At 62.7% G+C, this 20,911-nt stretch overlaps 2 protein-coding genes across 2 annotated transcripts in view; both read left to right on the forward strand.

The window, feature by feature from the left end:
- The window catches only part of LOC135328223 (uncharacterized), a 50,501-nt gene extending 37,503 nt beyond the window's left edge, over positions 1–12,998 (forward strand). Inside the window, exons 2-19 of the mRNA XM_064510915.1 lie at positions 4,882–5,004; positions 5,449–5,614; positions 6,035–6,133; positions 6,587–6,738; positions 6,937–7,080; positions 7,415–7,507; positions 7,784–7,853; positions 8,832–8,959; positions 9,564–9,671; positions 9,861–10,020; positions 10,160–10,200; positions 10,491–10,626; positions 11,220–11,272; positions 11,548–11,655; positions 11,815–11,934; positions 12,139–12,261; positions 12,443–12,595; positions 12,841–12,998. Of these exons, the coding sequence (XP_064366985.1) occupies positions 4,882–5,004; positions 5,449–5,614; positions 6,035–6,133; positions 6,587–6,738; positions 6,937–7,080; positions 7,415–7,507; positions 7,784–7,853; positions 8,832–8,959; positions 9,564–9,671; positions 9,861–10,020; positions 10,160–10,200; positions 10,491–10,626; positions 11,220–11,272; positions 11,548–11,655; positions 11,815–11,934; positions 12,139–12,261; positions 12,443–12,595; positions 12,841–12,990 (2,127 nt within the window). The 3' untranslated portion in view covers positions 12,991–12,998. The remainder of the gene's footprint in view (positions 1–4,881; positions 5,005–5,448; positions 5,615–6,034; positions 6,134–6,586; positions 6,739–6,936; positions 7,081–7,414; positions 7,508–7,783; positions 7,854–8,831; positions 8,960–9,563; positions 9,672–9,860; positions 10,021–10,159; positions 10,201–10,490; positions 10,627–11,219; positions 11,273–11,547; positions 11,656–11,814; positions 11,935–12,138; positions 12,262–12,442; positions 12,596–12,840) is intronic.
- A 983-nt stretch (positions 12,999–13,981) lies between these two features.
- LOC135328224 (maestro heat-like repeat-containing protein family member 2B) lies at positions 13,982–19,416 on the forward strand. The gene is made up of 14 exons (XM_064510916.1): positions 13,982–14,059; positions 14,340–14,444; positions 14,655–14,778; positions 14,939–15,048; positions 15,356–15,508; positions 16,022–16,176; positions 16,391–16,553; positions 16,811–17,004; positions 17,398–17,535; positions 17,730–17,835; positions 18,206–18,352; positions 18,657–18,839; positions 19,107–19,262; positions 19,393–19,416. Exons 1-14 carry the CDS (start codon positions 13,982–13,984, stop codon positions 19,414–19,416), a joined length of 1,836 nt encoding a protein of 611 aa, XP_064366986.1.
- The last annotated feature ends 1,495 nt before the right edge of the window (positions 19,417–20,911 follow it).

Consider the following 20,911-nt stretch of genomic DNA (forward strand, 5'->3'; position numbering starts at 1 on the left):
GGAGGGACTTGTGGGAGGAGCAGGGAGTTAAGAGTGTTGCCCTTCTGGTGACAGCTGGAACAGAGGCTCAAAAGGAGAGCAAGGGCAGTTTGGGTGGTTTGAGAAGGGATGAATTATTTCCAGAGCTGCTGAGAATGAGTAGCCCTCTTGGGAGGGGGGAGTATTGGCAGGCAAGGCCCTATTTAAATCCTTTAGTACTGCTGAACTGTGTCTTAAAATCATGTACAAGGTAAAGCCCTCGGGTAATAAGCAGAGAAATTGTCAGGCATGACACTAACCCTTGAGCATGGGGCTTCCCAAAGAGGCTCAGACCAGCAGTTGGTATTGCTCCAACAGTGTTAGGGAAGGTTAGGTTTGCTGCCCACCACAGCAGGGTCTGACCCTAGGTTCCTGCTGGGAAGTGTGGAGCCAAATCCAAGTGAATGAAATGAATTTTAATGGCATGTGTGCAGTAATTGCAGCTGGAGCTGGGTGCCTCTGGAAGGGGACCCTAAGGAAAGGAATCCCTGGGCAATTGTAGCCTTTGAATCCAAGGTCTCCACCCCTCATGTGGTAGTTGGGACCAACAGTGATATTCAGCTCTGGGGTCTCCTGTTCCTTATTGGGTCTCATTGTTGTCCCTGGGCAGGCTGTTTCTTTCCTCATCTTTACTGGTGTGGTTTCTGCTGAGGGATGTGCCTTTGTTCCTTGTTGGGTCCCTCTGTCTCTCAAGGTCCTGAGGAGGAGGAGGTGGTTGCAGACCACAACTCTCCCTGCCCCAGCAGGGAGAGGAGGCTTTGAAATAAGGCCTGTGCTGGCCATCAGGACCTTGAGAAACAGAGTTGTGACATCCTCCCTTCTGGAGTGTGAGACACAGGGATACAGACTGCTTGTGATGTCCTTGTCCTTCCAGCTGGAGCTGGCCCTGGGGCCTCTTTTCCTGAGCTGGATGCAAGTCCCTCCTGTTCTCTGAGTGTGGCCTAAGGCTTCAGCAAATTGAACTACTCATGCCAAGTGTTTATAGAAGTTGTGCTGGGCAGCTACCTCTAGACAGTTTCAGTTCAATGTTCTTTAGCAGTCCTCCCTTTGTTTTTATTAAGCATCCCTGCTAACACTTGAAACAGTCCTCAGTCTTCTGAGGCAGACTGTCACTTTCCATAATTTCATGTATAATATGGTTGTAAGTGATAGGCATGACACAGCTGAACTTTACTACTGGGTGCAGCAGGTGATTATAAATCCCTGTTGTGCTTGGTGACCATCCTAGGAGTGTTTCCCACCCATGATGGTCTCCATCCTTCCTTATCCTTTCTAAGACATGGTATCTCTTCTGTATCATGAGTGGTGAGAGTTCTTGTCCATTGTTTTGGATGCCTTCTAGCAGTTGATGCAGGTCATCATGTTGTAGTAGCTTTTTCACCAGTGTAAGATGTATTCCAGTGGGGGTAGGTAGTAAATTCTGAGTCAATGTATAATTAGATGGTAACAACTGTTAAGATCTAACAGGAGCTGAATGATTGAAGTTGCATCCCATAATTTTGGTCCAGTTATGAACACAAATATTTGAGTCACTACTTGTATTTGCAGCAGTGGTGTCTATGAATATAAGACTGCCAAGGGTTCTCATACATGCCCGTCTCTTTCCAGTGTATGCAAGTACAGTTCAACTTGAACAGCCAAGTAAGAACACAGCATGGCAGTATGTGGCCTGTCCCACTTAGGTTCTGACTTGGATTTTTGTAGAAATACTTTACCTAAAGCTTCATCCCCAGGCTGTCTGTCATGTGCCTGAATGTCAGATGGTACTGGCTGAAACCAGGGAGCCTGATTTTGTGAAGCCTTAAGCTGCTCCTGTAAAGCTAGTACATGTTGTGTCACTTGTTCATCTCTAACAGGCTGGTCTTAGCAGGGGTGTAAGGCCCTGGTATGGCTCAATGTCTCCCAAAGGGAATTTCTGCTGGTGTTGCCCCTCTGGGTTGTCATGGGGCATTTCAAACATCCCATAGAGCTAAGTTCAATGCCTCTGGCCATTTTAGAGCTCTGTGTGTGTGTGTGTGTGTGTGTGTGTGTGTGTGCATATTCTTGCTATTTTTTCTTTTAATGTTCTGTTCATTCTTTCTACTTGTCCTGCAAACTGTGGGTGATAAGGGATATGCAGGTTTCTCTCTCTCCCTAGGGATGTGTATAGTTGCTTGATTATGTTTGCTGTGAAATGGGTAGCCCTGTGTGACTCCATTGCTTCTGGAACCCCATATCTGGGTAGGATTTCTTTTAGTTAGGTTTTTACCACCCCTCCTGCCTCAGCCTTTCTTGTTGGGAAGTCCTCTCCCCAGTCTGATGACTGATCTCCTATCACTGACAAGTGTTTGTACCCATTGGTGGATGGCATATCCGCGAGGTCTAGTTGTAGCCTTTGAAAAGGGAAGGAGGCCCACGGTTGTCCCCCTAACTCTGAGGTTGGTTTGCTGCTGGAGACCTTTTGGCAGGTTGGGCAGCTATCAGTTATTCTTTCTGCAGCTGCATAAATTCCTGGTTTGGCCCATGCTTTCTGTGTCTGGTTAGCTACTGCCTGGGCTCCCCCATGAGCTTTATCATTAAACCACCTAGCTACAGTAATTACTTTGTTGGGGTGGGTAGAATGTTTTCCCCCAAGTGTCCATATTCTATTGTCATTTTGTTTTTTCCCATTGTTTCTTCTCTGCTCCTGAGCAGTCCTTTTCGTGCATGGTTTTGGGGTGTATTAAATTCAGCCATTCACTCTGGTTCCTGATTGGAGCTGCAACCACACAGTCTCTCAAAGGTTGTTGGGCTGCAGCCTTTGCAGTGGTGTTGGCTAAAGCATTTCCTTTCCTAATTTCTGTAGTGTCCTTAGTACGGACTGGGCAGTGCATCACAGCAATTTCTTCAGGCAGCTGGACTGACTCTAGCAAATCGCGTGGTTTCTTCTCCATTAGCCACTTTCTTTCCTGACTATGTGAAAAGTCCTCGTTCTTTCCAAAACATCCCAGTTGCATGACATACCCCAAAGGCATATTGAGAGCTGGTGTAGATGATGACTTGCTTTCCTTTTCCCAGGTGCGCTGCCTGTGTCAAGGCTACTAGTTCTGCTCCTTGCACACTCATTTGTGTGAGAAGCGGTTCAGCCTCTATCACTTGTTCCTGGCTGACTACAGCATACCCAGTTTGTCGCTGTCTGTGCAGCTAGTAGGATGAGCCCATCTACAAATAGAACTAGATCTGAGTTTTGCAAAGGAACATCAGTTAAAGGGGTTATTGGCTTACTCGAAGTGTGCATTACCTGCTCATGTTGGACATGTTTCTCTCCATCATCAGGCAGAGGTATTAGGGCTGCTGCATTCAAGGCATTGCCTCTTTTCAAGACTACATGATCTGCCATGAGGAGGATCAATTCATATCTGTGTGCCTGTTGTGGCAACAGTGCTTGGGTTGCATGTTGTTTTAGCAGTATCTCCCCTTTGTGTGGGACAAACAGTTACAGGGTGTCCCAGAATGGGAGGGTGGCTGCTCTCCACTAGTGCTGCTGCCACAGATTTGGTGCAGGCTGGTGCCCCTGCTGCAGCCTAATCTAGTTGAGCAGAATAACATGCTACTGGTCTCTGGTGGGGTCCTAATTCTTGCATTATTACTCTGCTGGCAATCCCCTTAGGTCCATATATGTACAAATCGAAGGGCTTTGTCTAATCTGGGAGCTGGACAGCAGGTGCAGATGCCAAAGCTCCTTTCATAGTGCTGAAAGCTTGCTCTCTTTTGGGGCCCTGTGCAATGGGTTCTGCTTCTTCATTCTGGGTTGCCTCTGCCAGGGGTTTTGTTAATTCTCCCAACCCAGGAATCCATGGTGTGCAAAATCCCCCAGCTGCAAGGAATCCTTGCAACTGTTTCTTTGTTCCTGGAGGTGGGAGATTTATTACAGCATCTCCTCTTTCTGGGTCTAGTAGTTGTTGCCCTTATTTCAGAATGAGCCCCAGGTATTCTACTTCCTTTTGACACAGCTGGAGACTAGATGGAGATGCCTGGTGACAGTTTTCTGCCAAAGCAGTGCAGAGATGTACAGAGTCTATTAGACAGGTATCTTCATCTCTACTTGCTATCAGCAAGTCATCTACATACTACACTAGAGCTAATGTGGATTACCCCCAGTAATTTGATATCCTTTACATCCTTCTCCAGTATTTGTGGAAAAAAGGGGTGGGAGACCCTGTGAAACTTGGTGGGAGGTGTGTCCATGTTAATTGTTGCCCTTTCCCTGTAAAAGCAAATAAGGGTTGGCTACTTTGTTGGCTGCAAACTCTTGGAGCATGGTCTGGGGTACTAGGATCTGCTAGTGAGAGTGTCACCTTTGGTGGGGTTCCCTTCCTCCCTGCTTTCTGGCTTGAATGCTCCTGTGCCCATGCCCAGTTATCCCAAATGGACCAGTAATCTGTTTGAGCTGGAAACCTCTCTTCTAGATGATGTTGCAGGAAAGCTACTGTTTCCTCATCAGAAGTCCCTTCTGCTGGCCACTGTTGTGCTGGATTACCATCTGTTGCGAAGGGCCACTCTTCCTGCCATAATGTAACTGTGTGCCTTTTTGACAAGCCAACTGTACCATCAGTCTTTTACAATTTTCCTGTGCCTCAGCTAAGGGCATCCCCTTCTCCCTGCCAGGTACATTCCCCATTGCCTGGGTGATGCCTTGTGCCACGCGGGGTTTATCCTGCATCTCAGAAACACTTTCCAGGGAAGTTGCTGCCCCGACTGGTTTCTCTGCCTAGATACTGAGAAGGGAGGTGATGCGGAGACACCATTTTGCAGGCACTACAGGGCCCATGTCTGCAGCTCTGGGACTCCCTGGCAATAAGGAAAAGCAAGGCCAACCTGTTCCTTTCTGGGCTGCGTCCCCAGGGCGACAGAGCGGAGATCTACCGAGAGCTGGAGAGAGTCCTGCAGGGCGATGACGGCCGCGTGCAGAGCGCTGTCCTGGCCAGAGTGATCGCAGCGGCCTCGAGGGACATGAGAGAGGCGCAGGTGAGCTGCTCCTCTCTGAAGGCAGCCAGAGGCGCCTGGCTAGAGCCCGGTTTGGTAAAATGTAGGAGGGCTCTGAGGACCTGTGTCTAGCACTAAGCCCTGTCAGAGGCTCCCAGACCCCCTGTGACAGCTCCTTCCCCGCGGATGCGGCTCCGCGATAGCAAAGGCCGTATCCAGCCCTGCTGCAGAGGGAGCGCAGAGCAGAGCAGCTGCCTGTGCCAGCGGCGCCTGCGCCCAGGGCTGGTGGCGGAGCTGGGACGTGCAGGGCCACGATTTCTGCACCAGCAAGTGTTTCCTGGAGGCAGAGGCCTTGGGGACTCATCGCTGCAGTGGATTTGGGGGGTGATACCTGGAGCTGTGCGGGGAGGTGGCCAAGGCAGGAACCGAGAGCTGGAGGCAGGCGATTGCTGCCGGCGCCTTCAGCCTTTCTCCCGCTCTCGCCAGGGTGTGACGGAGGAGGTGCGGATGGCCGCCAGTGACGTCCTGGTGGCTCTGGCCCACTCCCACTTTGATAGCGTCATGTACGAGCTGCAGTGCCACCTGAGGGCCCTGGGAGAGATCTCCGAGGACCTCGTGTTCGTCACCTTGGGCAAGCTGGCCAGCAGCTACGGTAGGGCCCGTCAGCCTCTGGCTCGGGGCTGTGGTCTGCGGTACCCGGGAGAAGGGATCTTCCCCGATCTCCCCAAAATGTTCCATGCTGAACCGGAGGCTGCAAGGTTTCGGTGCCGCTCGCTGGCTGCCGGGGCTGGCTCTGCCCCCGCCGCCCTCCCAGGCCCCCTGAAGGGCTGCCCCGCACCCCACTTGGGGCAGGCACCAGCACCCCATCGAGTCCCGCCAAGCCGTCCCCATGCCGGGGCCTGCCCCAGCCCCTGGGGCAGCTCTGGTGCCCCCCTGGCCCCCCGGCGCATCGCCAGGGGCCCAGCAGCCTGGGGGCTCCCCCCGCCGTGCTGCCCCGGGGCTCCCCCGCGCGCTGTCCCGGCTCCCAGTGATGACGGCCGCTCTCTGCGCCTCTGCCCTGCCCTCTCTGCAGCCCTGCGGTGCGTCCCCTTCGTGGGCATGACGCTCTTCGCCCTGCGCATGATGCTGAGCCAGGTGGGGAGCAGCCGGACCCTGCGCGCCGTCTGCAGCGGTGAGTGTCGGCCCCGCGGGCAGGGGCAGGGCCGGGGCAGCCTCGGCGCCTCTGCTGCTGCGCTTTGCTCCCGGTGCGACCTGCCGGGCTCTGAGCTCTGCCCCGGCTCCCTCCCGCCTGCTGCGTGCAGGGCGGGCTGGTTTTGGGGGGTTTTGGGGGAGAGGGCGAGTGTTTGGGACGGCTGGGGCAGGGACGCAGGGGGAAGCGCAGGAAGGGAACACGGCTGGGAGGAGGAGGAGGAGGAGGTGTGATGGGGAGGAGGAGAGCAACAGCGCAGCGTTTCCATCAGGGCATCTCCGAGCACCGCGCGGCTTGTGCCTGGGGCCGGACCCGGTCTCGGATGGAGCCGCGGCGAGCGGGGGGCTGCGGCTGAGGGCAGGCTGGGGCAGCAGAGCAAGGTCTCGTCCCCGCCACAGGCTCTGCCCTGATCCTTCTGCCCTTCTCTCGCCGCAGTCCTGGAGCAGTGGTCGAAGGCCGTGAACACCTACCTGGGCGCCTGGGAGCAATGCAGCTTCCCGCGCATGGGGCAGGCCCAGTTCTGCAGCAGCGTTTCCCCGCTCTTCCACCACGTGGTGGGGAGCTGGCTGGGCTGCGAGGAGGAGGAGGTGAGAGCGGCTGCCGTGCCGGCCCCGCGACTCCGGGGGCCTTTGGGCGGGGCCGGGGTGGGGACGTGCCCTCTCCTCTGGAGCAAGGCCTTCTCCTCCAGGGGAGCAGGGCACTGCCTCTCCGTGGGGAGGGCAGACCGTGTCGGGGTGGAAGGACGTTGGGCCCCGCTGAAGAGCGTCTTGCTGCCCTCCCTGCAGGCCAAGCAGGCTGTCCTGGGGGCGATGGCTGCCATGATGGGCCTCCTTGTGCGCGAGGAAGAGCACCACGAGTGCATGTGGGAGCAGCTCCCCTGGCTCCTGGGGCAGTACCAGCAGGTCCAGGACACTTTCCGGGTGACCAAGGTGAGGCGTTATGTGGGGCACGGTAAGGCTGTGGGGTCTGTGCGTGTGCCGCGAGGTGTTGGGGGTCTGTGGGGTGTCTGAAGGAGCTGGGAGCCCTTGAGAAGAAAGGGGGAGAGCAGGGGAGGCTTGAGGCCTGCTGGGCTTCTCGGGCAGCGCCAGAGCAGCCCAGGTGGGGCCGAGAGGGAGCTGAGCATCCCCGGGGCTGACCTCCTTGGGAAGGGAGGGTTTTTTTCCAGGGGGCTGGAATTTCATCACAGAAACGCTGGGTTTCCTTTCTTAAGACGTTGCTTTAGGTGACAGCCCCACTCTTCTTCCCACCCCCGTTCCCTTGCAGGCTCTGAGTTATTTTCTGGAGATTTTGGGGGAAGTGCAGATCCCCATCCCCCAGGACGAGGTCCAGGCCATTGGCACCGCTGTGCACCACCAGGTAAGGGCAGCCTGACCCCGTACCGCTTGCGCTGGGTGCAGCAGACCTGACCCACGGGGACAGGAAGGTCCTGCTGGGCGGCCGGGCAGAGTGTCCTTGCGGCGGGACCTACCTTAAGGCCAGGTCTATGCAGATATTTGGGAGTTGCCTCCTATGCTGGGGTCTAGAGGCTGCTGTAGCCAAAGCCCCCGGGGAGACAAGAGCGGAGGCAGCAGTTTCTTTCCAGTCCCCTCGGAGCTGATGCTCTTCTCTCTAAAGCGCCCCTTGTTCCCACAGCTCAGTGATGGGAGCAAGCAGCACAGCGGGGAGCACTGGTCGGAGCTGTCCTCCTGCGTCCTGCTGCTGGGTGAGGGGAGGAGACTCCGCGGGACACCGCTGTGCCCTCGCTGCTCTCTCCCTACTCTCTGGCTAACGCAGAGCACGACTTTTCCCTCACAGCCCGAGTTTGCCCTGAGGACACGGTGGCCTTTCTGCGCTCACAGCTGGGGAGTGGGAGCGAGGCCACTCACGTGGTGTCCTTGGATCTGCTCAGAGCCCTGGTGCGCCCCACAGGTCAGCGGGGCGCAGCGAGGCCAGCCAGGGGTTTGGGCTGCCGGGCTGGGGGCAGACATGACTGCAAGTGATGCACAAACGCCCGAAACGAGCTGCAAAGTGCGTGTTCCCCAGCCGAGCTGCCACGCAGCTGCAGGGACAGGGATGAGATGAGGCAGCTGTAAATGGCGACGCACCGGTGACAGCACTCGACGCTCGGTGATGGGGCCGGGACATGAGCTACTTGTACCCATCGCATTTCTGCAGCACTCTGTGTTGTTAAAACAGTCGGTCCCGTCACCCAGTTGTGTCTGTAAACAGAGTCACTGGGGGACTCTGCTGCTTCCTCGGCTGTCACAGTCTTGTCCTGGGTTTTCTGTGCCGCTCGTGTGTGAGCGAGCTGGGAGCTTTGGCAGCTCCCTGCTGAAATGAGGGCTCTGCCTGAGCGCCCGCCTCTCCCCGTCTTTTCCAGCAGCAGAGAGAGGCCAGAGCCTGCCCCTGCTCGTGCAGGCGGTGCGCTGCGCGCTGGGAGACCCCAGCAGGAAGGTGAGCTGGTTGGCGCGGGGCGGCACCGCGGTGGGCAGCAGAGAAAGCTTTTGCTGGGGGCAGAGCCTGGCCAGCCCCTGGCAGGGCTGCTGCTGGGGGTCGAGCCTAGAGGAGCGTTTCCCCGTGGAAATGTTGCTGCGTGGCAGTGGCTGTGGGAGCAGCGGGGCCTCCTGCACCCCCATGGTCTCCCCGCGGGGCACAGGGGCTGGATGGGTGTGAAGGTGTCTGCCCCTGGGCTTTTGAGCAGAGGAGGGTAACTGCAATGTGCTCCGTGGCAGGTGGCGAGGGCAGTTCTGCGCTTCACCAAGGAGCTGCTCGGCCTGGGATCTGGTGGCCCACGTCTTCGCCACGTTCAGCCAGGCCTCCGGCAGACTGGTGAGGGCAGAGCGTGACGCTTCGGCTTTGCTGTGTGCCTGGGGTGTCCTGGGAGCCCCTGCGGGTGCCCTGGCAATGGGGAGCCCCCCCCCCCAGCAGGGCTGCAGTCCCCGGTGCAGAGGGCTGAGCGGCGTCCCCACCGCCGTTCCCGGGGAGATCTCGGAGGAGGCTGGGGGAGTGCTTTGGCCTCCCACCAGCACACAACAAATCCGACTGCGGTGCTGCCTGGGCCGTGACTCCGCTGGGCCGTGCGTGCTGCCATTTCAGCGCTGTCACTGAGTACAGCCCTGCCGCAGGGCAACCTCCTTGCATCGGCTTGGTGCCACTGCGGCATCACTTGGGCCCTGGAGGAGCTCGTAATCCTGACACCCCGACTAACGATGCTGGCGACCGCCCCAAGGAGCAGCGAGTCTCCCTGGTCGCAGCCTGTTTAGTGCTTCCTTCCCCTGGGATCTGGCCTCTCCTGTGGGACTTTCTGCTCTCTCCTGCCTCCGGAGATGGGGGCTCCCAGGGGAGCATCACAATAGCGCTGGGTGGTTCATGCTTCACCTCCCATCTCAGGGACAGGGGCTGATGCTGGTGTTGTCCCAACTGTGTCTTGCAGGCGCAGAGAAAGCTGTCTCAAGCAGAAGCGCAGGAAGCAGCAGATCTTCAAGCCCTGTGCTTGGACATCCTGCGCTCTCTGGACGTCTCCGTCTGGGGGATGACCAAAGTAAGTCGTCCTGCGCCCTGCTGCTGCCTCCCTGCCCCACTCTCCCCAAAGTGCTCCCTGAGCAGCCCCTTAGGCGCACAAGGTGAGTGGAAATGCAGAGTGTCGTTTCCATCTCAGAGCTGAAACGAGCTCGAGCTGGCACGGAGGTGGGAGCCACAACGTGCTGAATGGCCTCGTTCTTCCCTGCAGCTCCTGTGGCCGCGGCTGCTGCAGTACGTGGTGCCAGCCCAGTACGCCGGCACGTTGGTGCCGCTCTGCCGGTGCCTGCGAGAGCTGGCCGAGAGCCGGGGGAGAGCAGGGGGCGAGGACGGAGAGGAGGAGCCCGATGTCGTGGCCTCCCGGGAGCGAGGTAGGAAGCCGAAACTCTCGCCGTGAGCCGTGTCAGGCTGTGCCGGGGGCCCGTGGGCCGCGTGGGGGCTGCCCAGCCTGGGCAGGGGCAGGATATGGCGGGTCGCGCCGCTCTCACCGGCCTTTCTGTCTCCTCACAGCCAAGCTGCCGAGGCCGCAGGCCCTGCTGGCTCGCCTGCTGGTGAGTAGGGGCCCCGGGGAAAGCGCTTTCAGGGGCTGGAGGTGACGGGAGAGGTCGGGGCAGAGCTGTGTCGCAGGCCAGGGCCAGCAGCCCGCAGGGAGGAAGAGGCGTGCGAGAGCGAGTCGGAGCCTCCCTGGCCCCGCGGGACCCTGCTGCTGCGCGGGGGAGAAGCCGGCGGCGCCAGGGAGAAGCTCCCAGCTGGGCCGGGGCCAGGCAACCGCCCTCCCTGTGGGGAGAAGCTGCGGCTCCTCCGGCCGCCCCGAGCCCAGGTCTCGCCTGCCCTCTCCCAGGTGGTTGCGGCAGCTCCTCACGCCGGCTGCAGCGTCGCTGCCCTGCGGCTGCTGCAGGCCCTGTCCACAGAGATCCACAGCGCCGTGGGGATGGTGTGGGCCATGAAGATCCCCTTCCTGCTGCAGTGCCTGGAAGGTAACGTGCCGTCAGGGAGGAGGAGGCTGGAGAGGCCGAAGGGGAGGCAGGAAAAGGCAGCGTCCAGGCGTGAGGGAGGGGAATTGGCCCTGGCTTTCTCAGCGCTGGCTCTGCAGCTGTTGCCCTTCCAGGGAGCAGCGCTGACGCCCAGGAGCAGTTCATCTGGGGGATGGGGCCTTTCTTGCCCGTCACTGCCACGAGCAGGTGTTGCAGCACCCCGGCGTCCTCGCTGGGTGGGTGTTTGGGAGGGCTGGACTTGGTGCTTCTGGGGGTGGGTGAAACGTGTCCTGGTGCAAATGTGTGTGCGTGGTCCGAGCCCTCGTGTGAGGGCCTGGTTTGCTCTGGAGCTGCAGTCGAGCGATGGGGACTGGGAGCGGCGGGTGTGTGGCTGAGCTGAGTCCGTGCCCCTGTCCCCCGTCCCCAGGGTCCGTCAGGTGTCCTGGGCCTGGCCAAGAGTTTGGCATGAGGGCTTGAGCCTCGCGGCTTGGGCCCCTTCTGGTGTGGGAGCCGGAGGGTGTTTGAGTGCCAAGGAGCCCCCGGGCTCTTCTGTGGCACCAAGTAACACGGAGGGTTTTCTTGCTCCGGCTTTGTAGGGCAAAGCGAGAGCTGCCTGGACTCTGCCGAGTGGGAGCAGCTCCTGCTTAAGGTACAGCACTGCTGCGAGGGCAGCAGCTACCGGTGGGAAAGTGGGGGAAGGTGTGGGTGGAAAGGTAACCAGGAGCAGGGGAGCCCTGAGCAGGGAAATGCCAGTTTTGTTCAGAAAACAGGAAACACAGGAAAGACCCCCTGCAAAGGCCCTGAGGATTTTGTTTTGCAAAGAGCTGTGGATCACAGAGGGTCGTGTCGTGTTGTGCCATGTCCCATCGTTGCACGTTGTGACCCGCTCTGCGGGGGCTTTGCTTCAACTTGTGTTTCTCCTAGTTCCTGAGGACATCGCTGGAGACGATCGAGAGCCAGGCCTGGACCATGGGCCTGAGCGTGGAGCTCAGCCAGCAGACGGGCAGCTACCCCTGGCTGTCCCGGGAGCAGGTGGGTCCCTGCTGAGGCCTCGTTTCTGCGGGAGCCGAGCTGGACGGCCAGGCGCCGCGGCCAGCTCAGTCGTGCCTGGTGTGGGCTGGTGCGTCGCGGCCCGGCTCTGTGCCGCCAGGCTGTGCGTGACCACGTCTGGGGTGGCCGCTTGTCTTTCAGGCCTTCCTGTATAAAGCTGTCGGGGTGTCCCTGGCAGCGTGTCAGCATGTCCCCTACGTCCGCCGGGAAATGAAGAAGCATCTCTCAAGGACAAATTACTTGGAAGCGTCTGAGAGAGAGGTGAGTTTCCTCTTCTCCCCTTGCTTTCCCCGGAGCCCCTCGGTATTTCCAGGGGAGCGGTGATCTCTCCGAGCAGAGCGCTCCAGGCTCTTCTCATTTCCTTGTCACTGCTGTTTCTGTCGGACGATATCGCGAGTGTCGCTCGGAGCTTGCCGTGGCTGAGTGTCGGCCAGAGGCCGCCTCACCCTTTCCCTTGTGTTGCAGGCGATGATTTCTGTTTTGGCCGGCTCTGCCGAGAGCCACTTCCACCTTGCCTTGGAGGTGGTGCAGGAGTTTGGGGCGTCCATGGAGGAAAGACCAGTGTCTGGGGCTTTCAAACGCCTGAAGGTAAAGGATGCCGGGTGTCTTGGCTCGTTTTTCCTCTGCTTTATTTTCACTTCCAAACCAGTAGCAGCCCAGGGGTGGCTGCTGCGTGGAAAGCGGGGCAGCTCCTTCGCCGGGAGGCAGCGGGAGCTGGGGCCCGACGGAGGCGCTGGGCTGACGTCTCGTGGCTTCTCCCACGGCGCAGGAATACCACCAGGGGAAGAGAGCGGGGAGGCACATGGCCCTCGTGCTGGCCTACGGCCAGATCGCGCTCTGCGCCCCCCCGGAGCAGCTCCTGGCCCGCGTGGAGAGCGACGTCGTGGGGCGCATCCTGCAGCACTACCGCGCCAGCTGCCAGGTGGGTGCACGGGCGCAGGGCCAGCCACACAGACGTGGGTCTTCCCTGAAGCTCCTGCGAGTGCCGACTGCCCCCAGCGCCCCGGGGGCGGTTGTGCCCTGCCCGTGCTGGCGGAGGGGGACGCGGCAGCCCTGGTTCGTCCCTGCTGCCCTGCGGGGTCTGTGTGCTTCGGGGCCGTTGCTGCGTGTCCTGCGTCTGTGCGCCTTGGTTCACTGCCTCTCACTCCACCGCCTTTCCCCTTCCAGGTGCTGGGCTTCTCCTTCTCCACCAAGGTAAGTCCTGCCCCCCGGGGCCTTGCTCGCTGCCCTTCCCACACCCCTTTCCCCACGCAGGCGTGCCGGACTCGCCCTCCCGCTCCCCAGGCCGGGGGCCGGGGGTCTCCTTGCGGTAGGTAGCCGGGAAAGCTCATGCCTTCGCGGGGGGAGCTTCTTCCCAGGAGGGGAGAGGAGGTTTCCTTCCTGCGACCCGTGTGCCGAGCCGGGGCTCTGGGCAGACGCAGTCGCCCTTGTGCGCTGTGCTCTGGGGCTGGACTGCCCGCCGTGTTCCTCGTTGAGCCCTTGGTGCTGTGAGGAGTTCCTCACCGGTGCCGCCGTGTTTCCCTGTGCCGGGACGCAGGACATGCAGCTCAAGCTGGCGCTGATCCGGAGCGTCACCGAGGTCAGCCGGGCCGTGCGGGTGGCGGGGGGCTCCCGCGGCGTGGAGCTCTGCTGCAAACGGGAGCTGCTGGACACCTTGCTGGTGAGTGCCGGGGCCGGGACGGTGCCACCGGGGAGGTTGGGGCCGAGCCCCGAGGCCGGTCGTCCCGAGGCGCGATGCTCTGCCTTGGCCGCACGCGACCTCTGGAGCGCCCTGAGCCTGGTCCCGGTGGGAGGGCTCTCGGCGGCTGCCCGCTGCCCACTGTGCGCGTGTCTCTGTGACCTGCAGGGCTTCGTGCAGGGGGAGCCCCGGGATCGCCTGGTGTCCCCCGTGCGCCAGGAAGCGTTTGTGGCCGTGGGGCACTTGAGGTAGGGTCTTTGCGCCGGGGCTGCGGGGAGTTGTCATCTGAGCCGCTGCTCTGGGCAGTGGTAGTGAGACTCTTGTGTGTTTCCCTCTTTCTCTGCCAGCAAACTGAAGCCATCGCTGAGCCGGGAGGAAAACCGCGACCTCCTGGATCAGTGTGTGCGGAGCGTGATGCCCCTGCCTGCCCTGGAGCCGGCGGAAGAGGAGGGGGCGACAGCGGCAGACGCTCTGCACGTGCAGGTACCTGCTGGCCCTTCTCTGCCGGCCTCTCTGGGGATCCCTCAGCAGCACGCGCTGCGCTCTGCCCCCTCCGGCCGAGCTGGGCGTCTCTGAGCGCGGCCCAACGCCCGTCCTTCTCCCCGCGCTCAGGGTCTGCACGCGCGGACCATGGGGGCTCTCGGTGAGCTGGTGACGGCCCTGCTGGAGGAAGACCTCAGCTCGGACTGGCTGTCGGAGATGCTGCACGTGAGTGTCCGTGGGGGGACGGGGAAGGCGTCACCAGTGCCGGGTGCGTGGGGAGAGCTGGGCTGTGGAGGCGGCGGGGTCAGCGCGAGGTGGCCGTGGGGCACGTCTGCGCCGGTGCCCTCCATGAGGGGCTGCCGGGGCCGGCAAGGGGCTGTGCCGCCAGCTGCCGAGGCAGCAGCTCCTCGGCGGGACTCTGGGTGGGAGGGAGGCGTTTGGGGTGGCAGTGGGCAGGCCAGGATGGCTGGGGGGACTGTTGTGAGCCAGGTGTGCTCTTCCGCAGGTGCTGGAGTACTGGCTCACCTCGGCCAAGGAGTGGGAGCGGGAGAGGGCCCTGCAGGCCTGCGCCCAGCTGCTGGGTGCTTTCGAGGAGCGATTTGAGCTCACGGTGAGAAGGGACCCCCCATGTGCCATGTCCCCCCTCCCTGCTGGCTGCGGGCCCAGCTGGGAACTCTGCCCCGGGGGTCTCCTGGGCTGTGGGGCTGCACCGCTGCCTGCCCCGATGCCCTGCCACAGCTCGGGCGCCAACACAGCTGGGACAGGGAGATCAGCCGCCAGGGCTGCCTGCGACCTCCTTGTTGTCCTTGTGTTTCCCCAGGGAGAAACCTCTTTCGGGCCCTTTGGCTCCATGGTGGGACTGCTGGCGCCTTTCACCTGCGACTCGCTGGCCACGTCCCGCCAGCGGGCAGGGGCCTGCCTCGGCCACCTCCTCCGCATACAAGGTGAGGGCAGCCCCCTCCTGGCCTCAGCCAGCTCCCCGCTGCCCCCCGCGCCCCACGACTGCGCGGGGCTGGGCTCCGTTACTCCTTCCTCTCTCGGCCCCTGGGCCAGAGGTGGGTCTCCGTCACCAAGGCTGCCCTTCTCTCCTGGTGCTCCCTGCAGGCAAGATGCTGGAGACAGGGGCCGAGGAGGACGAGGTGCAGCCTTTGTGCCAGTGCCTGAGTGCCCCAGACGCCGAGGCTCTGCTCCAGGCTTCCTCCAGACTCAGAAAGGTACCTGGCCCCACGGCGCGGGGGAAGCCGGTGCCCGGGCTCCCGTGCGGCTCCCTGCTTCGCTGCTGGGGCCCCGCTGTGTTTTGGGAGAGCTGCCACAACGGGCGCCCGGGGTTAGGGAGCAGCAAGCGGCTGTCGAGCAGCACAGAGCATGGCAGGCCCTGCCTGCACAGCTGCCCTGTAAAGCCCTGGCACCCTGCAGGCCCAGCGAACTGCCCCGCTGACCGCGCGCTCGAGTTTCCTCTCCTTTGTGAAGGGCCGGAGCAGACCTGCGACGTGGCCTCTCCCGTTTCTGATGTCTCCCCAGATCGTCTGCAAACACATCCCGCCAGCGCAGGCCACGGACTTCCTCTCTGCCGCCCTGGACGGGATGCTGTCGGCCAGGTCCGCGTGTGCTCAGGCAGCGGGCGAGTGGCTGCTCACCTTCCTGGAGACGTGCGGGGGACAGCTATTCACGGAGGTGAGAGACGCCTTTTCCCGGGGGTTCGGGCCTTCCCGCCTCCGCCGTTGCCGGGCACCTCGTGCAGGTGCCGGGGGCCAAAGTGCCGCCCCTGGTGCGCAGCGCCGAGGGCTCTGTCGAATCCGAGTGCCGGCCGCCTCATCCCGGGGTTGTTCTTCGTCCGGTGACACTGACCCTGCTGGGCCAAACCCCGGTGGCTCCCACGACAGAGGCAGTTAGAGCTGAGGCACCCAAAGTGCCCAGTTGCTCCCCGGTTCTCGGGCGTGATGCTCAGCCCTCCCGGCCCGAGGAGCCCAGGGTGGCTCCTTGGCATTGCCCTCGGTGGGCAGCAGAGATGTGTCCCCATGGCCGTCCGGCATCCCCCCGCCGCTGCGCAGAGCCTTGGGGCTTTAGGGCTGGGTCCTGAGAAATGGTCGGGGAGCAGGAATTGCTCATGGGCCGAGTGGGGGTGCCTGGGCCGTGCGGGAGGAGCAAGAGAGGATGGAGACGACGGCTCTTTTGGTCTGCGTTCAGGTGCCAGAAATCCTGAGCATCATCTACATCCGGATGCCGACCATGCAGCAGGACACCCTCCGACACTTCCTCTTGGAGGCGGTGTCCCTGCTCGCCCTCTACCACCCCGGGGCCGTCATCAACAGCCTGCTGCAGAAGCAGCTGCCCATGGACAGGTACGTGCACTGCCCCAGCCCCACGGACGGGCAGGAGCCGCCGCTGACGGGGCGAGGAGGAGCCAGCGGAGAAGCCGGTCCTGCTGCTCCGGGGGCAGAAAGCCTGAGCGCGGCAAGAGCCGTCTTGGAGGCCAGGAGAGCGTTTGGCCCCTGCCGAGGGCGTCGCAGGTACCAGAGCCCACGGGCTCACGGGGGAACTTCTGCTCCCTTGCAGTGACACCGAGGAGCTGTGGAGGGTCCTGGGGGGGAAGTTCTTTGTGGACCACTTCCTGAGGGTTTTGATGGAAAAACTGAAGAACTCAGGAAGCAACCAGCCCAGGACCAGCTCTGCCAAGCCTGAGGCAGATGAGGAGGAGGCTGCGCTGGAGCCTCTCAAGGTACATGCACCGGCTTTGTACCTGACTTCCCAAATCACCCTTCAGCCTGAGGGAGCTCCGTGCATGCTGCGAACATCCCTGAGCCCCCCGGGCTGGTGCCATGCTGGGCCCTGGGCAGCGCTGTCAGCCGAGAGCGTTTGCTGCTGCCAGGCTGCAGGGGAGTAAACTGCAGGCAGTAAAGGTCCCCGAGGCGGGCAGGGCACAGGTGGGAAAAGGCCTTGTTTTCACAGGCAGCTTTTGGTTGCATTTCTCTGCAGATGACCCGGGCCATCTCTGTGGTGGTGTCAGCGCTGCAGAGCCCGGAGGCTGTGCAGCGCCTGCTCCCGGAGCTGCTGCCGGTGCTGCTGAAGCAGATCAGCGCCACAGTGGGCAAGGAGATGCCATCTTCCCCACTCAGCACCCGGGGAAAGCTGTTCCTGAAGGGCCACGCGAGCGATGACAATCCTTGCAGGTAGGAGCCAGGGGACGGAGACGCAGGGGCTGGGCTTGGGTCCCTGTCACTTTGATTCCCAGGGAGGAAGGTGCCCCAGGGAGACTTGTTTTTTCCCCGGGCTCTATTTATTTTGGTTTGGGTTTGTCTGTTTGGTTGTAGTTCTTGTTTTATGAGTGTTGGCGTGCTGGTTGGTTTGGTCTCTGTTTGGCGTGTTTGTGAGCCGACGGTCCCTAGGGTCCGTAGGCCAGGTTTCTTAGAGCTTGTCAGGCTTCAGGGTTGTGAGATGTCATTCCAGGGGTGTTTGCAGCTCCCTCGGTGAGGCTGAGCACGAGTGAGCGAAGGCCTTGCCGGCGGCAGCGTTTCCTTCGCCTGTTGCCGTGACTGAGGCCTCGCTGCTCTCTTCTCGCCCAGGCTTTCCCTGGAGACCCTGGAGGTGGTGCTGCGCACGTGCCTCGATGGGAAATGGCTGTGGCTGCTGCGGAAGCAGGGCGCCTGGGCTGCCCTGGAAGACCCCCGGGCTCACCACGACGGCGTCTGCCTGCTGACCGGGTGAGAGCCCGAGGAGGCGCCTCGCTGCTCCGGGGTGGCCGCGACCCGGGAGGGGCTGGCGGGACCCTTCCCCTGGGCCCGGGCATCTCGGAGGTGCCGAGCAGAGCCCGCGTGGGAGCGGGGGGATCGCGGGGGCCCGAGGCTGGGTGCCGCCCTGTGTAACCGCACGTCGCCTGCCTGTGCTCTGTGCGCAGGGTGCTGCTCCGCGCCGGGACCATCTCGCTGCCCCTGGTGCTGACCCAGTGGCTGGACGCCCCCTCGGCCAACCTGCGGGTCATGGCCACGGCTTTCTTTGCGGAGGTGAGGGAGAAGGTGGGAGAGGGAGGTTTAGGAGGGCTTTTCTCAGGATGCCAGCAAGAAGGTGCCGGCAGAAGGTGTCACATTCCCGGCGGGAGCAGATCCCCCCTCATAGCAGGTCTCTCAGGAGCTGCCCTTCCTCAGCCCCTTCCCACCCCCCACCCACCCATGAGCACCCCCGGGCACAGGGCAGCGCTGCCCTCAGCCTGGCCAAAGCCGCAGCCTGGGCCGGGCCCCAAGGAAAGCTGCCGGGCATGGGGGTGGTCAGCTGGGGCTGGTGGGGCTTCCTCGTGCGGAGCCCGGGGCGGCTGCTGTTCCCGGGCCTGGTCTGCATCCGTCTCCAGGTGCCGATGGCCGGGTTGCTGTGCTGCAGCTGATGAAGGAGCCGGCGCTGCAGGAGTGGAGGTGCCTCCAGCCCATCGCAAGGGCCTTGCTGGAGAAGCTGCAGGACTCGAGCAGCACCGTGCGGCAGATGGCAGCGCGCGGCCTGGGCAACCTGGTCAGCGGAGCACCGGAGAAAGTGAGAGAGGCTTTGCTCTGCATGAAACGCAGCCCCTGCGTGACCAGAGAGATGCCGGCGGGGAGCTGCGGGGGGATTAGAGAGTGGGCAGAGCAGCAGAGGCAGCTGTGAGTCTTTGCCCCGAGGGCGCTCTGTTCTGGGGCACCAGCCGGGCTGCAGAGGGGACGGAGGTGCCGACGGGCCCCTCGGGCTGCGATGTGCTCGGGGGCTGCTTCTGAGAGCTTCAGCCCCTGGAGGCGATGGGGAAGAGGAGCGGTTGGAGGCAGGACTAGCAGGAGGCTCACGTGTGTGTCACGCTTGGCAGCTGCGAAAGCACAAGGGAGCCGTGCTGGAGGCGCTGCGGAGGAGCCTGGAGGACGTGGCCGCGGCGGAGGTGGTGTCAGAGAGCCTGCTGGCGCTGGCGAAGGTGGTGACGGAGCTGAAGGGGAAGGCTGTGGGCTCCACCTTCAGAGACATCGCCAGGGCCACCAAGGGGTTCTTTGATGCTGTGAGTGAGCAGTGGTGTCTGACGCCTGCTCGAAGGGTCCCTCGCGGGCTCGTCCGAGAGGGGCGGCGTGGGCAGGGGCCGCTGCGGATCGGGAGGGTTCGGGGAAGATGCTTCTCCCTGGGGAAGGTGGGGGAGCTACTGTTTGTGACCCCTGTGGGGGTCCTTTCTCCGGGCATTGTGCTCGACCGGCAGCGCCCAGGTGTTGCAGAAACAGCTGTACGCGGTGTCCCAGTCGCCCACCTGAGGGCTGGGGTTTCTGGGTTGCAGGAGCAGGCGTCGCTGCGCTCGGCGGCCTTCACCCTGTACGGGGTGCTGGCCGCCTCTGCCACGAGGAGGTGGAGGTCTTTCTTCACGGAGGAGCTGGGAAGCACGTGGGCCAGCCTCGTCCTGCACCTCCGGGACCCCGACCTGGGAGCCTCCATGGTAAGAGCCCCGGGGGGAAGGGAAGCAAGACGTGAAGCCAGGCAGCAGCTGCAGGGACATTGCTGCCGTTGCCGCCTGCTCAGCAGCTGCAGGGTCTCTGCAGAGCCTCCCCGAAAGCGTCCCCGCGCAGTTGCCCCTGCACTGCCCAGGGTAGTGACTCCAGCACCCCGGCTCACCTCTCTTTGGCAGGCGTGCCAGGGCGCCCTGCGGCTGTGCGCCCCGTTTTTGGGGCTGCGGAGGGTGCGGCAGGGCCTCGCTGTCAACACCCGGCTGAGCGCGGCCGAGCTGCTGGGCGACATCTGCAGCCAGCTGGTGAGGAGCTGCACGCCCGGGCGCGATGGGGCTGCGGGGCCCTCGCCGGCCCCGGGAGAGGGAGGGAGCGGGCAACACGCCGAGGGCGGCGGGGTTTTTTTGCGGCCGAGAAGGACAGTGTGTCCCACGTCCCCCAGGCCCAGGAGAGCCCCGAGCACCAGGAGATGCTGTACGTCGCCGCCAGGCGCTGCTTCCTGGTGAGCTGCGGGGACCTGCAGGCTGCGGCCCTCGACGTCACCGGTGAGTCGGAGCGGGCGCTCTCTGCGGCTGTTCCCCCCACGCTGCTGCTGTCCCCGTCTGCCCGGGCTGGGGGTCCCGGGGGCACTCTGATGTCGGTGTGTCGCCCTGACGTCGGTGTGTTGCTCTATGCACGCAGGGGTCCTCGTGGAGCACGCGGGCATCGAGTGGCTGACAAGGGAGGAAGTGATGCCGCTCTCAGCAAGTAGGTGACAGGGCCCTGGCGCCCCGGGCCTGGGGGCTTGGTGGAGTTTGGGCCCCGGCATGGAAGCAGCTGCGGGGCAGCATCGCCCTGCCGGGGAGGCTGGGCTGGTGCCGGGTGCGGCCCTGACGCCGTGGCCGGTGCCGTTGCAGCTCTGCGGGTGCTGCGGAAAGACAAGGACCCGCGGGTGCAGCAGGCGGCCGCTCGGCTCCTCCGGGACACTGGCCTCGAGCAGCCCCCGCGGCGGTGCTGAAATAAACCTCGCCGGGAACCTGCCGCAGCAGCGGGGGTGTTTCTGCGCCGGGGCCTGGGAGTCGCTTTGCTCCCCACTGCCCCCCTTGGCCACCGGGTCCCCGGGGCTCTGGCCAGGGCTGCTGTCCTGGGGCTGAAGGGGGTGTGGCCAGAGCTGGGGTGGGGCGGGGCTGAAGGCTGGGGTGGGGCTGGAACCAGGGGCGGGGCAAGGCTGCAGGTGAGGTGGGGCAGGGCCAGGCCAGGGGCAGAGCAGAACTGGGAGGTGGGTGGGGCCAGTGCCAGGGGCAGGGTGGAGGGAGGTGGGGTGGAGCCAAGGGAGGGGTGGGGCCAGAGCAGTGGGCAGGGCCAGATCCAGTGTGGGGTGGAGCTGTGGGCAGGGACATGGGCAGGGCAGTCCCAGGTGGCCCTTTCCTGGCACCTGCGCAGCTGCTCTGGCCCCCAGACCCGCGGGTGGGCAGTGGTGGTGGGTGGTGGTGGCGCTGGGTGTCCGGGACCCCCGGGCAGCCCCCTCCCTGGTGCGGGGCTCCCGCTTGCCGCAGCCTGGAGTCTGGGCCGTGGGCGGGGCGGGGCGGGGGGCTCTGCCTGGCTGGGCGAGGCGGCACGGGGCAGGAGGCAGCTGCGGGCCCCGCCCGGTGCCAACAGGGCC

Source organism: Dromaius novaehollandiae, chromosome 4 (assembly GCF_036370855.1).
Source record: "Dromaius novaehollandiae isolate bDroNov1 chromosome 4, bDroNov1.hap1, whole genome shotgun sequence".
NCBI lineage: Eukaryota > Metazoa > Chordata > Aves > Casuariiformes > Dromaiidae > Dromaius > Dromaius novaehollandiae.

What these genes read in the sequence shown, in the direction of transcription:
- LOC135328224 (XM_064510916.1), top strand. Translation starts at nt 13,982, where the DNA reads ATGGGGGCTCTCGGTGAGCTGGTGACGGCCCTGCTGGAGGAAGACCTC. An exon ending in CTGCGCTGGAGCCTCTCAAG is followed by an intron (nt 16,554 to 16,810) that starts GTACATGCACCG and finishes ATTTCTCTGCAG; the next exon opens with ATGACCCGGGCCATCTCTGT. An exon ending in CCAAGGGGTTCTTTGATGCT is followed by an intron (nt 18,840 to 19,106) that starts GTGAGTGAGCAG and finishes TCTGGGTTGCAG; the next exon opens with GAGCAGGCGTCGCTGCGCTC.